Genomic DNA, 14,023 nt, shown 5'->3' on the forward strand with positions numbered 1-14,023 from the left:
TTAACCTCTCTCATTCTCCTCATCTGTAAAATGAAGTAATTGAACTGAAGTGTCCTCTGAGGTTCCTTCCAGTTCTAAAACTATGCTCCTATAAACACCATTATCATAGAAGGACTTGACTTAATATCGGGCTTCTATTCCTTAGAACAAATGCTAATCCCTGTTTTCCTCCTCCTATGAGATTTGGCACTTTAACTCTTATCCCTAATCATGCAAGCCTTTTGCCTCCCACCATAAGGATTTCAGGCCCCAGTTTTGTTTTGGGGAAGAAGGGAGGGTCTTCCCTTGGCCTCAGAAATTACAATTGATAGTGACCTCAGATGTGAAAGAGCAGAAAACATATCTGGGCTGTGGTGTGTTGAGCTGGCGGAGAGAAGAACAAATTGGGGCCTAGCAGGAATGGAACAGGTATTTTTTGGATCCACGAGATTGAATTTAGTCCATTCCTTACTAAAGAAAAAACATTTTCTCTGGGTCTTCCTATATCTCTAAGTTTGATGGTAATAATAATTATGATGATGGTGACTAATTATTAACAATAATAATAGGAAGCATTTTTATAGCACTCTAAGATTTGCAAAGCACTTTACATAAAGATACTATTGTTATTTCCATTTTACAGGTGAGGAAAGTGAGGCTGAGAGAGGTTAAATAACAAAGTGGATGGAGTGCTGGACTTGGAGACAGAAAGTTTGAGCTGTGCCATCTAACTGCCAACAATTATACCAAAAAAAGATTTTTTAAATAAACCAAACTATATATATGTATCTGTTTGTTTTTAAATTTTTAGTTCTGTAAAGGATACTTAAAATTCCAAATATCATATCTTTAATCTGTTTAATTAAATTGAATTTCAAATTCCTCAAGTTTCCGCTTTCTGCCAAAGAAGACCACATGTGTGTGACTCAGACTTTGTTCATGAGATCATAGGATTTAGGGGGACCTTGGAGTGTGTCTAGAGTAGCTCTGCTGCCCATGACAGACTTAGGATGCAAATCCGTCTCCCCCTCCAGCCCCAGCAGCTGCTGTTCAGAGCACTTCTAGGAGTTAGGAAGAGAAGGAGGCCTTCAGGGACAGCCATTACCTTCCTGGATCAGAGCTGGTCTCACTCCAGCCATGAATAAGAAGGTTCAATTTCATTTCCATCAGCTTCCCGAAAAGCTCTCCCCCAAGAGCAATGATTTGTTTCTGCAGCAGCTCAGGCTTCCTTCCCAGGAGACTGTCTACAAATTCAGTTGGCAAGAAAACCTTTTTTTATTTGGGAGCTGTTTATTAGAAAGGAAAAATAGGTAGTCAACACCTGGTAGAGGTGGGTAGGAAATAAGATGAGAGAAAAGGGAATGCAGTCTTTCCCCCACCCCATTGCTAGCACCTGCTGGGCTGGTGACAGCTCCTCCAGGCCATTGGGAACTGACTGACCGTATTCCCCACCCCACATCCTCACCACCACCACTGCTAGGATGTCAGGAGCATCCCTGAAGTATTTTTACAGGCATGGGTGAGGCCTAAGATCATCTATTTGAGCTATCAACACAAATCAACTAAGGGATTACTGGTTTCCTTCTTCTCCACTCTAAGACACACACCATCACCAGATTAAGTTTCTGACAGCCTAGCTTTCATTACATTACTTCTCTACTGAAGAACTTTGAATGGCTCCCCGTTGCCTACTGCATCAAGTCTAAGCTAATTCAAGGCCCATCACAATCTAACCCCATTCCACCTCTTTAATCTTATTTCCTACCACTCATTCATCCTCCAGGCTAGTCTTATCAATGTCCCCTATATTGTTCCATATGCATGAGTTTTATGTCCTCAATCTGACTATAAAAAACCCCCAAAGGACAAAGATTATACTTGATTCTTTTCTGTCTCTTTCTCAGCATAACCCAGCCAATTTTCTGAATGTGGAAATGCAAGTTTATTTGGGGGGTAGAAGAGGAGAGGGGCTGCAGCACAGAAAAAGGCATAGCAAGACCAGGAGGGCAAGACATGGCAGAGGGGCAGTCAGCTGCTTCCCCCAACACTAAGGTTGGCCACTCTCCCATTCATTCTGCCACTCATCATGCTGCTTACCTGATAGGGTGAGATCATCGCAAAACAGCGATGTCTACAAAGGTTGGGTTTCCTTCCTTCAGGAAACCTCCTCCAACCAAGGCATTATTCCTCCATTCCTTTCCCCAATACCTTACTCTCAGTTGACTGATTAGTTAATCCTTACTAAAGCACTGATGACTGATAATGACTTAAAGTTTGGCCCCTTTCTGGTATAGCTGTAATAGGGAGCTCAGAAAGCCTAGAATACATCAAGATCAAGAATGACTCATTTCAAATGGTGATATTTCCAACCCCATGGCACTTAGTGGGATAGATACTTAGGATTAGGGAGACCTCCAAGTCCTTTCATCTTACTCTACAGACAGCTGCTTCCTTCTTCTATACATAGAGCCCCAATACCCTGTAAAGCAATTCCACAGAGTTAGTAGGTTTGCTTTTCAGTAGAGAGGATTATAAATAGATAAAAGGAAGGGAGAAAGAGGTGAAACCTCTTTTCCTGAAGAGTCCCTGGGTAAATCACTTAACCTCTTAGGGCCTCAGTTTCCTCATCTGTGAAATAAGGGAGTTGGATATGACCTCATGGAGAAGGTTCCTCCAGCTCTGAATCTGTGACCATCTGATCTTATGGCCACCATGTACTTGACCTCTAGAGGGCCCTCCCACCCTCTTCATTATTGTTTGCTTGTTTTCTTGTCCCAGTAGGGATCAGGTGAGAAGGAAGAGGAGATAACCTAAGTACACTCCCCCACATCCCAAGAACTGTCCTTGTGAAGCTCACAAAATGTAGAAAGAGCTTGGGCAGTGCCAGTTGAATGGGCAAAAAACATCCTGCAGGAGAATCCAGTAATTTGATCTGCCTCCAGAGGCACCATTCCATCTTCCTTCCCACCTCTCTCTCTCACTTCACTCCAACTAGGCCATCTCCTCAGATCCTGGCCTGTGGGTATACCCCACATACCCACCCACACCCAGAGGCAGAGAGACCCCAAGCTACACAGGCTTTCCCTTTGGGGATAGGGTAGTTGATGGTGGGTCATCTCCCACAGCATAGGCCCCAGGGTCCAGGGTAGCTCACAGGCCAATGTCTATGTCTAAATCTGTTAGATGACTAGTTTATTTGTAAATAAAGGAGTCCTGTCTGGCTCTAGGTTCCATAAACAAGACATAAAAAAAAAAATCAGTCTTTTTTTAAAGCCAGGAAACAGAGCAAATAAGAGAAAAGGTTTTTGGTAGGAAAAGCAGAAGAACAAAACTAGCAGAAACTAAGTCAATGACTGAGGTTGAACAGATTGGAATTAGGAGTAGGAGAAAAGGCATAGAGTGGAGAGCTGTCTTCAGCAGCTGGACAGAGTCCTCCAAGCCTCAGTAGATTTTAAGAGAGGTGGCAGTGCTGAGCTGGGTGCAGCTTAGCTGGAGCCAAGTTATTTCCCCTTTCCAGGCCCCAGTTTTCTCATGTGTGAAATGACAAGCTTGAACTAGATGGTCCCTAAGGTCCCTCCTAGCTCTTCTGTTCTATTTATGAGTATATCAGAAGCTATCAAATAGGATGAATTGATTCTTGCAAGATCAGGTGAGGAAAATGCTTCTGTGCTCAGAGTGATCCAGGCTGTCACTAGCATTAACATGAAGACAGAATTGCTAACCAGTTGGCAGACAAAAGCAGAGACCCTGAACTCCAGAGAGATCATGGAGACTTGGGAGTAGGGCATGGTGAAGAGACATATTCCCAGGAATACTGAGGACCCCCACTTTCTGCAGGGTGGGATGAGCCTGGAGTTATATTGCAGGAGGAGGATGGTGATGTCTTTTTTATAGGAATCAGCAAGGCTGGTTGGAGGGAGGGGCTTGGGGGAGATTCAGAGGGTTTAAATCAGACACTAGAACTCAACTGCTTTAGGAAAGTACATGGTTTGGGCTTCCTTTTCAGTGGATGGCTTGGTACTAAAGGCCCCCAGAGTGGGAGAGAAGGACAAGAAAGGCAGCTTCCTTCCCTCATCAGTCCAGGCTGCCATTGTCTATCTGTTGTCAGGAGCCAGGGTGCCATGAAGCTATCAGCCTCATCCTTAAAATAACGATGTTCCCTCTGCAGAGAAACAGCGAGAGCTCGCTCGAAAGGGTTCCTTGAAAAATGGCAACATGGGCAGTCCAGTCAACCAGCAGCCCAAGAAGAATAACGTGATGGCTCGAACAAGGTAAAGGTTTTCTTCTCTGTCCCCACCTCTGTCACTCAGATCACCCTAATTGACAGAGCTTCCTTTGCATCTTTATTCTTCTAGAATAGGGGCCTGGGATATGATGAGTGGGAGAGCAAGCAGACAATGGCCCCACAATTGGTAGGGATTTGGGGGCATTGAGCCTTTCTGGGTTCAGGCTTAGGCATTCAGGTCTTGACTTGATTGATAAACAAAGGTTTCTGTCCTTGACCAGTGCCCCATCATCCTTGTAAACCTCACACTAGGCCTGCCCTTGGTACCTGGGCCTCTGTTGTATTCAAGAGTACCTGGCATGGACCACTCTGTCCCAAGTTCAGCATTCCAGTTGTTCCCTTTGGGATGGAAAGGAAAGCTTACACCTCCCTAGCATAATGCCCAGAACAAACAGGCAAAAAAGGGAAAGGGCCTGCCATGGCCAGCTAACCATGGCCCTTCTGTTCTGCTCTATCCAGGCTGGTTGTCCCCAACAAAGGATACTCTTCACTTGATCAGAGTCCAGACGAGAAGCCATTGGTGGCCCTTGACACGGACAGGTATGGAGGCCTGGGACAGAGGATAGGCCTGCACCCAAAATAAATAAATGAAGGGTGTGTGTGTGTGTGTGTGTGTGTGTGAGAGAGAGAGAGAGAGAGAGACAGAGAGAGAGAGAAAGAGAGAAAAGAAGCTCTAGATGGGAAGAGATCAGTTCTTTCAGCTATCCAGAACTGACTTTCTAGTCTTCCCTGGGTGTGGACCACCTTGGTCCTGGGATTTAATTCAACAAATATTTGTTAGGTGCCTATTCTGTGCAAAGCACCATGTTAGGTACTGGGGAATTGACATGTACCCTAGCCGCTGTTATACCTCCACTCTGCAATCACCTTGGTCCCAAAAGCTTCCCTTGGAGCCTGGCTTCCTTACCTAGCTTCCAAAAATATCTTCTTGGGTTTTAAGCCATTTGCTGTTGACCTTGCTCACCTCTGCTCCTTCTGGAGATTCCTGGCTGCAGGCCCTGGAAATCCTACCATTACTCATAATCTCCTGCATAAGGAAAGTACTCTCTGGTCCCAGGATTTTTCTCCTGGGCTTCAGGCCACCATGTACTAATTTTACAGTCACCTCCCTTCACTCTCCGAGGATAGGATCTAGGGCCTGGAAGTATTACCCTCACCTCACCATGAAGAGAGAAAGCCATCTGCCCATGGCTGTCAGCCCTGTGGGAGGAGGGATGGTTACAGTCACAGAAGAAGGGACCCGGACCTCCTGTCACTCAGGGAAAATGTAAGACCAAAGTCTGTAAAAATCCTGGGGGGAGGAACAGCCAGGTTCTTCCCTGTTCTGTTCACTTCATCTGAAGCCTGTCCCCGACTGGTTATTCAGTCCGTTTCTGCTTGTCTCTGAATCGAAGTTGTTTATCTGCTGCTCCAAGCTCACTTTGGGGCCTACTCTTACTAGCAGCTGTGTGCTTTCATAGGATTGTAGGATTATTGAGTTAGAACAGAAAGGGTCCAACCCCCTCATTTTGCAGAAAAGGAAACTGAGGCCCATAGAGATTGTGTGATCTGCCCAAGGTCACAAAGCTAGTAAGCAGTGGGATCAGGATTTGAACCCAAGTCCTCTGATTCTATATTTCAGTAGCAGATGGCAGCTTTTCCTTGTCCTGTTTGCCTGGCATAGTTCCCTTCCCTCCTTCCCCCTTCTACCATCCTAGGACCAGAAATAAACATCTTTCCATTTCACAGCCTCACCCTTCTCAGACTTTGGTTTCCTTGCTAAGTTTCTGTTTCCTGTCCCCTAGCTCTCCTTTCATTTGGAGAAGCCCCATGGGAGAGACAATAGAGCACTGAGCCTGGGGTCAGCGAGATCTACCTTAGAATCCAGCTTTTAATAGTTACTGCCTGTGTAATTATGAGCAGGTTAACTTAAATTCTCTGAGCCTCAGTTTCTCAAATCTTCAGTGGGAACAATACATGTAGCTCTCATCTCACAGTATAGCTACAAGAATCAAATGAGACCATGTATATAAAGCACTGTACGAATGACAACTGTTTTTATTGGACAGCAGAAATGATTGACAGATCCTAAGTTCCAAGACTTTGTGCTAACAATTTTCTCCTTCCTCACTTTTCCATGCTCTCCCTGACACGTCCCTCAGGGACAGCCTCACCCCCAAGGAAAAGCAATGTCCTTCTTGTCATACAGTGTTAAAGCTGAGCACTCTATTGCCTAAAGCCTGATGTTCTAAAAGTTTGTATTGAATTTGACACAATAGTACCAACACTGCCCTATTTGTCTGAGTGCCCTACTTAGAGATCATGTAGTCCAATCACCTTATTTCATGATTTTTCCTTAGAATCCTACTAGTACAGTTTTGCAATAGCAAAATATTTTACACCAACATTAATAAGAGTAGATGATTTCAGCCAGTGGTAAGAGAGCCTGCTCATGAGCCACACTGTCCTTTTTTAAAAAAATTAAATATTTTAATTTTTTCCCAATTACAGTTTTAACATTCATTTTTTAAAATTTTGAGTTCCAAATTCCCTCCCTTCTTCTCCTACCCCTTCATTGAGAAGGCAGACAATTTTATATAGGATATACATGTTTAATTATATAAAACATATTTCCATATTAGTCATGTTGTAAAAGAAAACAGACAAAAACACCCACAAAAAAACCGTTTAAAATAGTATGCTATTATATATGGAGTTTGCATTCAGATTCCATCAGTTCTTTCTCTGGAGGTAGATAGCATTTTTCATCATAAGTCCCTCGGAATTGTCTTGAATCTTTTTATTGCTGAGAGAGCTAAGTCATTCACAGTTGATCATCATACAGTTTTGCTATTACTGTGTACAATGTTCTCCTGGTTCTGCTCACTTAATTTTGTATCAGTCCATGTAAGACTTTCCAGGTTTTTCTGAAACCATCCTATTCATCATTTCTTTTAACACAATAGTATTCCATCACAATCATGTACCACAACTTGTTCAGTCATTCCCCAACTGATTGGCATCCCCTCACTGTGCAATTCTTGGCTACCACAAAACGAGCTGGTATAAATATTTTTGTACATACATATAGGTCTATTTCATTTTTTAAAAATCTCTTTGGGGGCAGCTAGGTGGTGCAGTAGATAGAGCACCGGCCCTGGAGTAAGGAGGACCTAAGTTCAAATCCAGTCTCAGACCAGACACTTGACACTTACTAGCTGTGTGACCCAGGACAAGTTACTTAACCCCAATTGCCTTGCCCCCCAAAAAAAAATCTCTTTGGGATACAGACCTAGAAGTGGTATTGCTGGGTCAAAGGGTATACACAGTTTTATAGTCCTTTGGGCATAGTTCCGGAAGTATTCTTCAGAATGGTTGGATCAGTTCACAAGTCCACCAACAGTGCATTAATGTCTCAATTTTCCCACATCCCTTCCAACGTCCATCATTTTCCTTTTCTGTCATATTCTGTCCTTTGAGAAGCAGCACTACAAGCATTCACTCTTCATAAATGCTTTCATTCATCTGGACAACAAGGGATGGTGTTGAAGGAGGGCTGGCTACCAGGTCTTTTCACTCCCTTTTCCTCCCTGTGCCTCTGATCTTTGTGTACCCTTGGGCATGTCATCACCTCTCTTGGGACCTTACCTTCCCCTTCTGTAAAAGGAAACAGTAAATGTAGGGCAAATGAACCCCAAGCATTCTTAGAATAAGACAGGTGGGTTGACTTGGAAGTTTCCACCACTGGAACCTCTGGGCCACTTGAGGGGAGTTCCCAGTTTGCATGTCAGAGAACAGTGGAAAGGGAGGGCTTGCCTAGAAAATAAAAGAGGAGTAAGGGGCACAAAGGAAATTAAGAAGGAGGCACAGACAACCAGGGTAGTGGTACTGTCATGTTAAATTTAATAGAAACATCTTTAAAAACAGACTGTATCTAATACTCACAATCTCATGTGCAGTCCTCTCTGTTCTTTGTATGTTGAAGTGTCTGTGTTTTGTTGATGTTCATTAAGTTCAAAATTTTTTAATTAAAAAAAAAACAAACAAGGGGGCAACTAGGTGGCGTAGTGGATAGAGCACCGGCCCTGGATTCAGGAGGACCTGAGTTCAAGTCCGGCCTCAGACACATAACACTTACTAGCTGTGTGACCCTGGGCAAGTCACTTAACCCCATTGCCTAGCAAAACAAACAAAACAAACAAACAAAAAGGAAAAAAGGGGGACTTAGATTAATGCCAATAAAGGGAAGAAGATTGGGAATGGGGGTAAGAAGAGATATACTTAGTGAGTCCTTTGGGGAGTATGATTGAATGGACTAACAAAATGAGATTAGAGTTTATTTAAGATGGTACTGAGGCATTGGCTCAATGAGTGTGTAAGGAAAAGGGAAGGCCAGATGTTTGGTTCTTCTCACCTCCCATCCTTTCCCCAGACTCCCCAAGGAATCTGGGCCCCAAGGAAAAGGATTCTTCATAGGATTGTAGACAGGATAGACAGATTGTAGATAGGATTTAAGGATTTCAATTTGGAAGGGACCTTAGAGATTTTTCAAACTCCTTCTCTTACAGATGAGGAAACTGAGGCCCAGATAGGTAAAAGGAAAGTTACAGAGGTCAGCATGTTGTAGTTGAAAGAGCACTAGATTTGGAGAGAGATGACCTGGGTTCAGATTCTGGCTTTGCTACTTACCACCTCACTTCACCTCTCTAGGCCTCAGTTTCCTCATGTGTAAAATAAGGTTATCTCTGAATCTGAACTGAGATTTGGTAGTTTCTGGCTTCAAAACCAGTGTTCTTCCCATTAAATAATCCAGCCTCTATAAAACTATTCCTGTTGAAGGGGAGTTAGGCCTTGACACTGAGAATCCGAATTAATTGCAGGAGTAGTCCATTAACTAGTGGAAATCCATCTGTTGTCCCAGTTCAGGGACAATGTTTAATCCTCACACCCTCCCCCCAAGAAGTGAGACTCTAAAATCACCAATGATCTTCTCTTTCTTGTCTTACTGACAGTGATGATGACTTTGACATGTCCAGATATTCCTCCTCGGGCTACTCCTCAGCAGAGGTGAGTCATGAGAACGTCTGGAGGTTTTTACTATGAAGAGAGACTTGTACCTTTCCCTGGCTGTCAGCCCTTCAATAGGCTAAGAAACCAGAAGGAAGGATTGTCCATCAGGGAAAAGGGTTAGGACCAAGGACTACAGCTTCTCCTTGGTGCTAAAGATAGTGGATTAGAGAGTGAGACATAGGGTTACAACCTAGGGGGTATGTGGTGGAGTGTCAGAGACATAGGAATGGGACCAAGATTTAGGAACAGAAGATGAGAAATAGGAGTGGAATCTTAAAGGATAGGACTTTGGAGATAGGGATGGGGATGGGGTGGATAAAAGATAAAGGGGGTATTTGGGAACCTGGAAAGTAGGGGGGTGAGATTTCAGAGGTAGTGGTGGGACCTAGGAAGTAAGAGATGGGTTTTGCATGGTGGAAGATGGAGCCTACAAGTTAATTTCCCCGGGCTCGCTAGGACTACAAGGCCTGCTTGCCCCCACCTTTACCCCAGGTTTGACCGCCCTCCCCTTTGTCTACAGCAGATCAACCAAGACTTGAACATCCAGCTGCTGAAAGATGGTTACCGGTTAGATGAGATCCCCGATGACGAGGACCTCGACCTCATCCCCCCTAAATCTGTGAACCCCACGTGCATGTGCTGCCAGGCCACTTCCTCTACTGCCTGCCACATCCAGTAACGGCCAGCATGGGCCAGGACAGGGGCAGAGGGGGGAGGAGGCACATCTGGCGCCCATTCCCTCCCTGGTTCCCTTTCTGGGCCCTGGTCCTGGCCTTAGCTACTGGCCAACTTCTTAACAGCCATTTCTTCCTCCTATGGTAGGACGTGTACCTCTGTGTTCATGAAGCCGGGAGAAACCAAAATGAGATTTCACTGGGGAGTGGGGGTGGGGGGAGGGTGGTAGGAGCTCTTTGTTCATTGATTTGTTTAAAGGGGACTCAGCCAGCTTCCCTTTCTCCCTAAAACCACCACCACCTCCATTGGCTTCCCAGCCATGACTGTCTCCAGCAGACAGACTGGCCAAAAATCTGGGGGAGAGCAGGAGGGGAAGATGGGAGAAGGAGAGATACCAGGGGTTAGTGAGGGCTGAAAGGGGACTGACAAGGGAAGCAGCCTGGAGCTCTGGCCTCCACAGGCCTAAGCTAAGTCAGTCTGTGCTTCATTCAGAAGAGAGCTCTGCCAGATTGTCCTCAGGCCAAGCCATGACCCAGTCTGATTTCCCAGGATGCTGAGACTCAAGGTCTTCCCCCAGAGGTCCTTGGAGATGGCCCCATGATGATCTGCTGCAGACATAGGACACCTGGCAGCTGAAGGACACCCCAAAGATCCCTCCTGGAATGGCTCAAGAAGGCCAGCTCCAGGGCCACTCAGCCTAGCCTGGCCTGCCTTGCCCTGGCTCAGCCTCGTGATGTGAACCGTGGAAACTCGTTATCTTTCCTGGCCCTGGCTTGTCCTCCTCCTGCCTTCTGACCTATACGCTGATTTTTAGAGTTTTTTTAATGTTTAGTCTCCATCTCCCCTCCCCTCCTGTTCCGTCCAACTCGAGCACAGCTTCTTGGCTTCATTTCCCATCCTTTTTCCAGGGGATATAAGGGTAAAGGGGAGCCCTCCCATCTCTACCACCAGGGGAGCAACTTCTTCTCTTGCTGTCGTCCTCTGTCTGTCTTCCTCTTCCTCTCTCTGTTACCTACTGTCTGTGTTTTTTTCCTCTCCCTCTCTCTGTGTAGTAAGGAAAATGGAGTAGCAGTGTACATGGAATCAGGACCAAGGTGGGAATGAGGATGAATTCCCATCTGCCTAGTTCTGTTGATGCCCCACTAGGTTTTTAGGGGTGGTGGTGAATAGAGGGAACTACCTCTGGCCCAGCCTCACCCCACTCCCCCCCATCTCCCTGCCTTTGTGGGGAGCTGGAAGCAGGAAAGGAGAGGGAGTTACTAATGTCAGTCCCCCTCCCCTACTTTGTAGTCAGCTAGAGGCAAGCCTCACCAGGCCTTCCTGCCTCCCTTGCCCTAAGGTTCTGCCTTTCCCAGCAGGCCAAGATGTCCTTTGGATTTGTAGTCCAGTTACTGCCTCTGAACCTGCTCTCCCTTACCCACACAACTAGCTTCCTTCCCACTGTTACTCATGAGTGAGCTGAACTTGCTGCTTGGGAAGTCACCACCTTTGTCTACATCCTCCCCTTCATGAGACTCAGAGGAGGCTGTATAGAATAGGCATTTTCAGGGAAGTGTGTGTGTGTATGTGTGTGTATGATTATGTGTGTACACATATATGTGTGTGTGTGTCTGTCAGTATATGTCTTTGGGTAGTATGTCTCTGTGTGTATCTGTTTCTGCCTGTGTGTGTGTGTGAGATATGTCTGTATAAGTGTGTGTAGGGTATGTACATGCACATCTGTGCTACTGCTGGTATTTCTGTTTGGGTTAGAAGGGTCAAAAAATCCTGGGCCCTTCTTCCCTCTTCCTGAGGGTCCTGGATCCTGAGTTTGCCTCCCCTTAGTAGGGAAGGAGAGAACACGATCCCATGTGCCAAGGGATGCTCCTAGTTTCAGGATGGGCAGTGACCTCAAAGGCTGATGGAAGTACAAGGGAAAACTTCTTGCTTACCGGGACTTGCCTAGCTCTCTGGAGCTGTGTGTTTGGTAAAAACAAAAAATCATTTGGGGAAGGAGGGAAGTCCAGAGGGTCCCTGCCTTTAGGGCTGGGAGGTGGAAGGAGCAGGATCAAAGTGGACCAGACCAAGCCAGGCTTTGGTCTCCTTTATCCCAATCTGGGTTGGGCCAGCCCTGGAAAAGTTGATTTGTGAAACAGTCAAGGTCTTCAGGACCCTCCCCAAACATAAGCCCAGCAAGGCTGTTCCCTCCCTGTCTATCCTCTCACCTATCTTTTTGTGCCCAGCCTCAGCCTCCCCACCTCTTAAGTGGGATTTGGGATTGGGGTACAGATTATAGACTAGCCCAAGATTTCTCAAGCCTAGTTAACCTAAGGGAAAAAGATCTCCCTGTCTTGATGGGTAGAGGGGAAAGGAGTGCCCTCCCCCTCAGTCCTTCATATGGTACCACATACAGGTATAGTCACTCATTTGTTGAACCATCACTCCCCCTTACACAGTTACATACATACATATGTATATGTATATACATATATATATGTGTGTGTGTACAAAAATAATATATATATATGTGTGTGCGTGTATATGTATATATACAACCACACTCAGTGTCCAAACACTGTTAAATGTAGAGGCCAGTTTTGACTCTGAGAGGGTGAAGAGGTTATTACCCTACCCACTACGGTTTGCAGGCTCCTCAGAAACACCCACCTGACCCTTAGGGGGATGGGGATAAGTGGGCAGCCATGTATAAGTTGTAGCTCCCATCCCCCTCCAGTGACCACTCCCACCTAGTGTAAGGTAATGGCGGCATTCCTGAGGGTAGAGTGGTGCTCATGGGAAGTGAGAGACCCAACCACAAGCAGGCCTGCAAATCATTGGGGCAGAAATAGACTGACCATGAGGGCTCCACTGGTTTATTCCTGTCCCCCATTCATGTGCAAGAAGCCTTCTGACCCCCAGAAATAGTGTTCTTCCCTTTCTTAAGTCCTATTCTGCCCTATTTCAAGTACCAAGACCTCCCCTCTTCCCCTAGACCCATTCTATATGGTCAGCCCCCCTGAGCCTACCTGTCTTCTTGCATCTTCCATCTCAGGTGGACTCTATAACTTCACTTTTAACTAGAGACTGGACCATCACCAAAATCAGGATGGCTTAGTCCCTTAGAATGGAAATGGGATACCTGTGTTCTGATGTGGGTTTGACTGATTAGCTTTGTGCTTGCTCTCCCTGGGTCCCTGTAGGTTAAGGATAAGGATAAGGAATCAAGGAAATGAGAGAAAATTCTTTGTGGAGGTGGTGGTGGTACCTCATCTCGCTGCTGGGAGCCAAGGTATTCTCCCCTCTGTTGTCTGGCCCCCAGGCTGGGAGAGAAAGGGAGGAGGGAGGGAGGCAAAAGCCGTCCAGACCACTTCATGGGGTTTGGAAGAATCAAGCTTTCTGTGGAACTCCCCCTCTCCCATGATATGACCCCTTCCTGCAATCATAACCCCTTCCTCCCAGCTCACCTCCTGACTTCCTCCCCTTCATCCCTCTGACCCTATCCATGTAGGTACTTGCCTTAACCTCGCTGGTCCCCAGCCCTGCCCCTGGCCCTCAACCCAGTCCTCATGACTGTGGGTTCTCTTCCTTTGAAGTGTCAGTTACTCTGCATTAATTTATTTAAAAGGTGTGTTTTTTGGAGACATGAGACATGTATAATATTTTTTTAACATTTCCATCGCAGTATTTATCATTGTTCCTGGTTATGTGTCGTGTAACACAATTAATAATATTAAAAAGCATAATATGAACAAACCTGCCCCATGGCTCTCTGGTTGACTGGAGGGGGTGAGGAGGACCTGGGGAAGTGTGGTTGGGAGGCAAGATACCTGGGTTCTAGATTCTTCTCCCTCAGACTGTGACTCAGGGCAAGACCTGGTCTTGCAGGGAACCTTGAATCTCCTTGGCTAGCCAGCAACATCCGTAACCTTAACCTAGCCCCACATTGAGGTAGGTAGAGGAAAGGACATAAAGAAACAACCACTTATATAGTGTGTCAGGCTAAGGTCTCACTACGCTAAGGTCTCACTCTCACAACAACTCTGGGAGGTAGGTGCT

The 14,023-nt window shown here is 45.8% G+C and overlaps 1 protein-coding gene across 2 annotated transcripts in view; it reads left to right on the top strand.

The window, feature by feature from the left end:
• The window catches only part of FAM219A (family with sequence similarity 219 member A), a 95,486-nt gene extending 81,778 nt beyond the window's left edge, over window positions 1-13,708 (top strand). The window contains exons 3-6 of one of the 2 annotated variants that reach the window (XM_027839500.1): window positions 4,148-4,250; window positions 4,724-4,804; window positions 9,256-9,310; window positions 9,834-13,708. In XM_027839500.1, the coding sequence (XP_027695301.1) occupies window positions 4,148-4,250; window positions 4,724-4,804; window positions 9,256-9,310; window positions 9,834-9,992 (398 nt within the window). In that variant the 3' untranslated portion in view covers window positions 9,993-13,708. The remainder of the gene's footprint in view (window positions 1-4,147; window positions 4,251-4,723; window positions 4,805-9,255; window positions 9,311-9,833) is intronic. The other variant, XM_027839501.1, reaches the window with a different exon arrangement.
• Window positions 13,709-14,023: the final 315 nt, after the last annotated feature.

The sequence above is a fragment of the Vombatus ursinus genome, unplaced genomic scaffold (assembly GCF_900497805.2).
Source record: "Vombatus ursinus unplaced genomic scaffold, bare-nosed wombat genome assembly UNPS02014832.1, whole genome shotgun sequence".
In the NCBI taxonomy this organism is placed as follows: Eukaryota; Metazoa; Chordata; class Mammalia; order Diprotodontia; family Vombatidae; genus Vombatus; species Vombatus ursinus.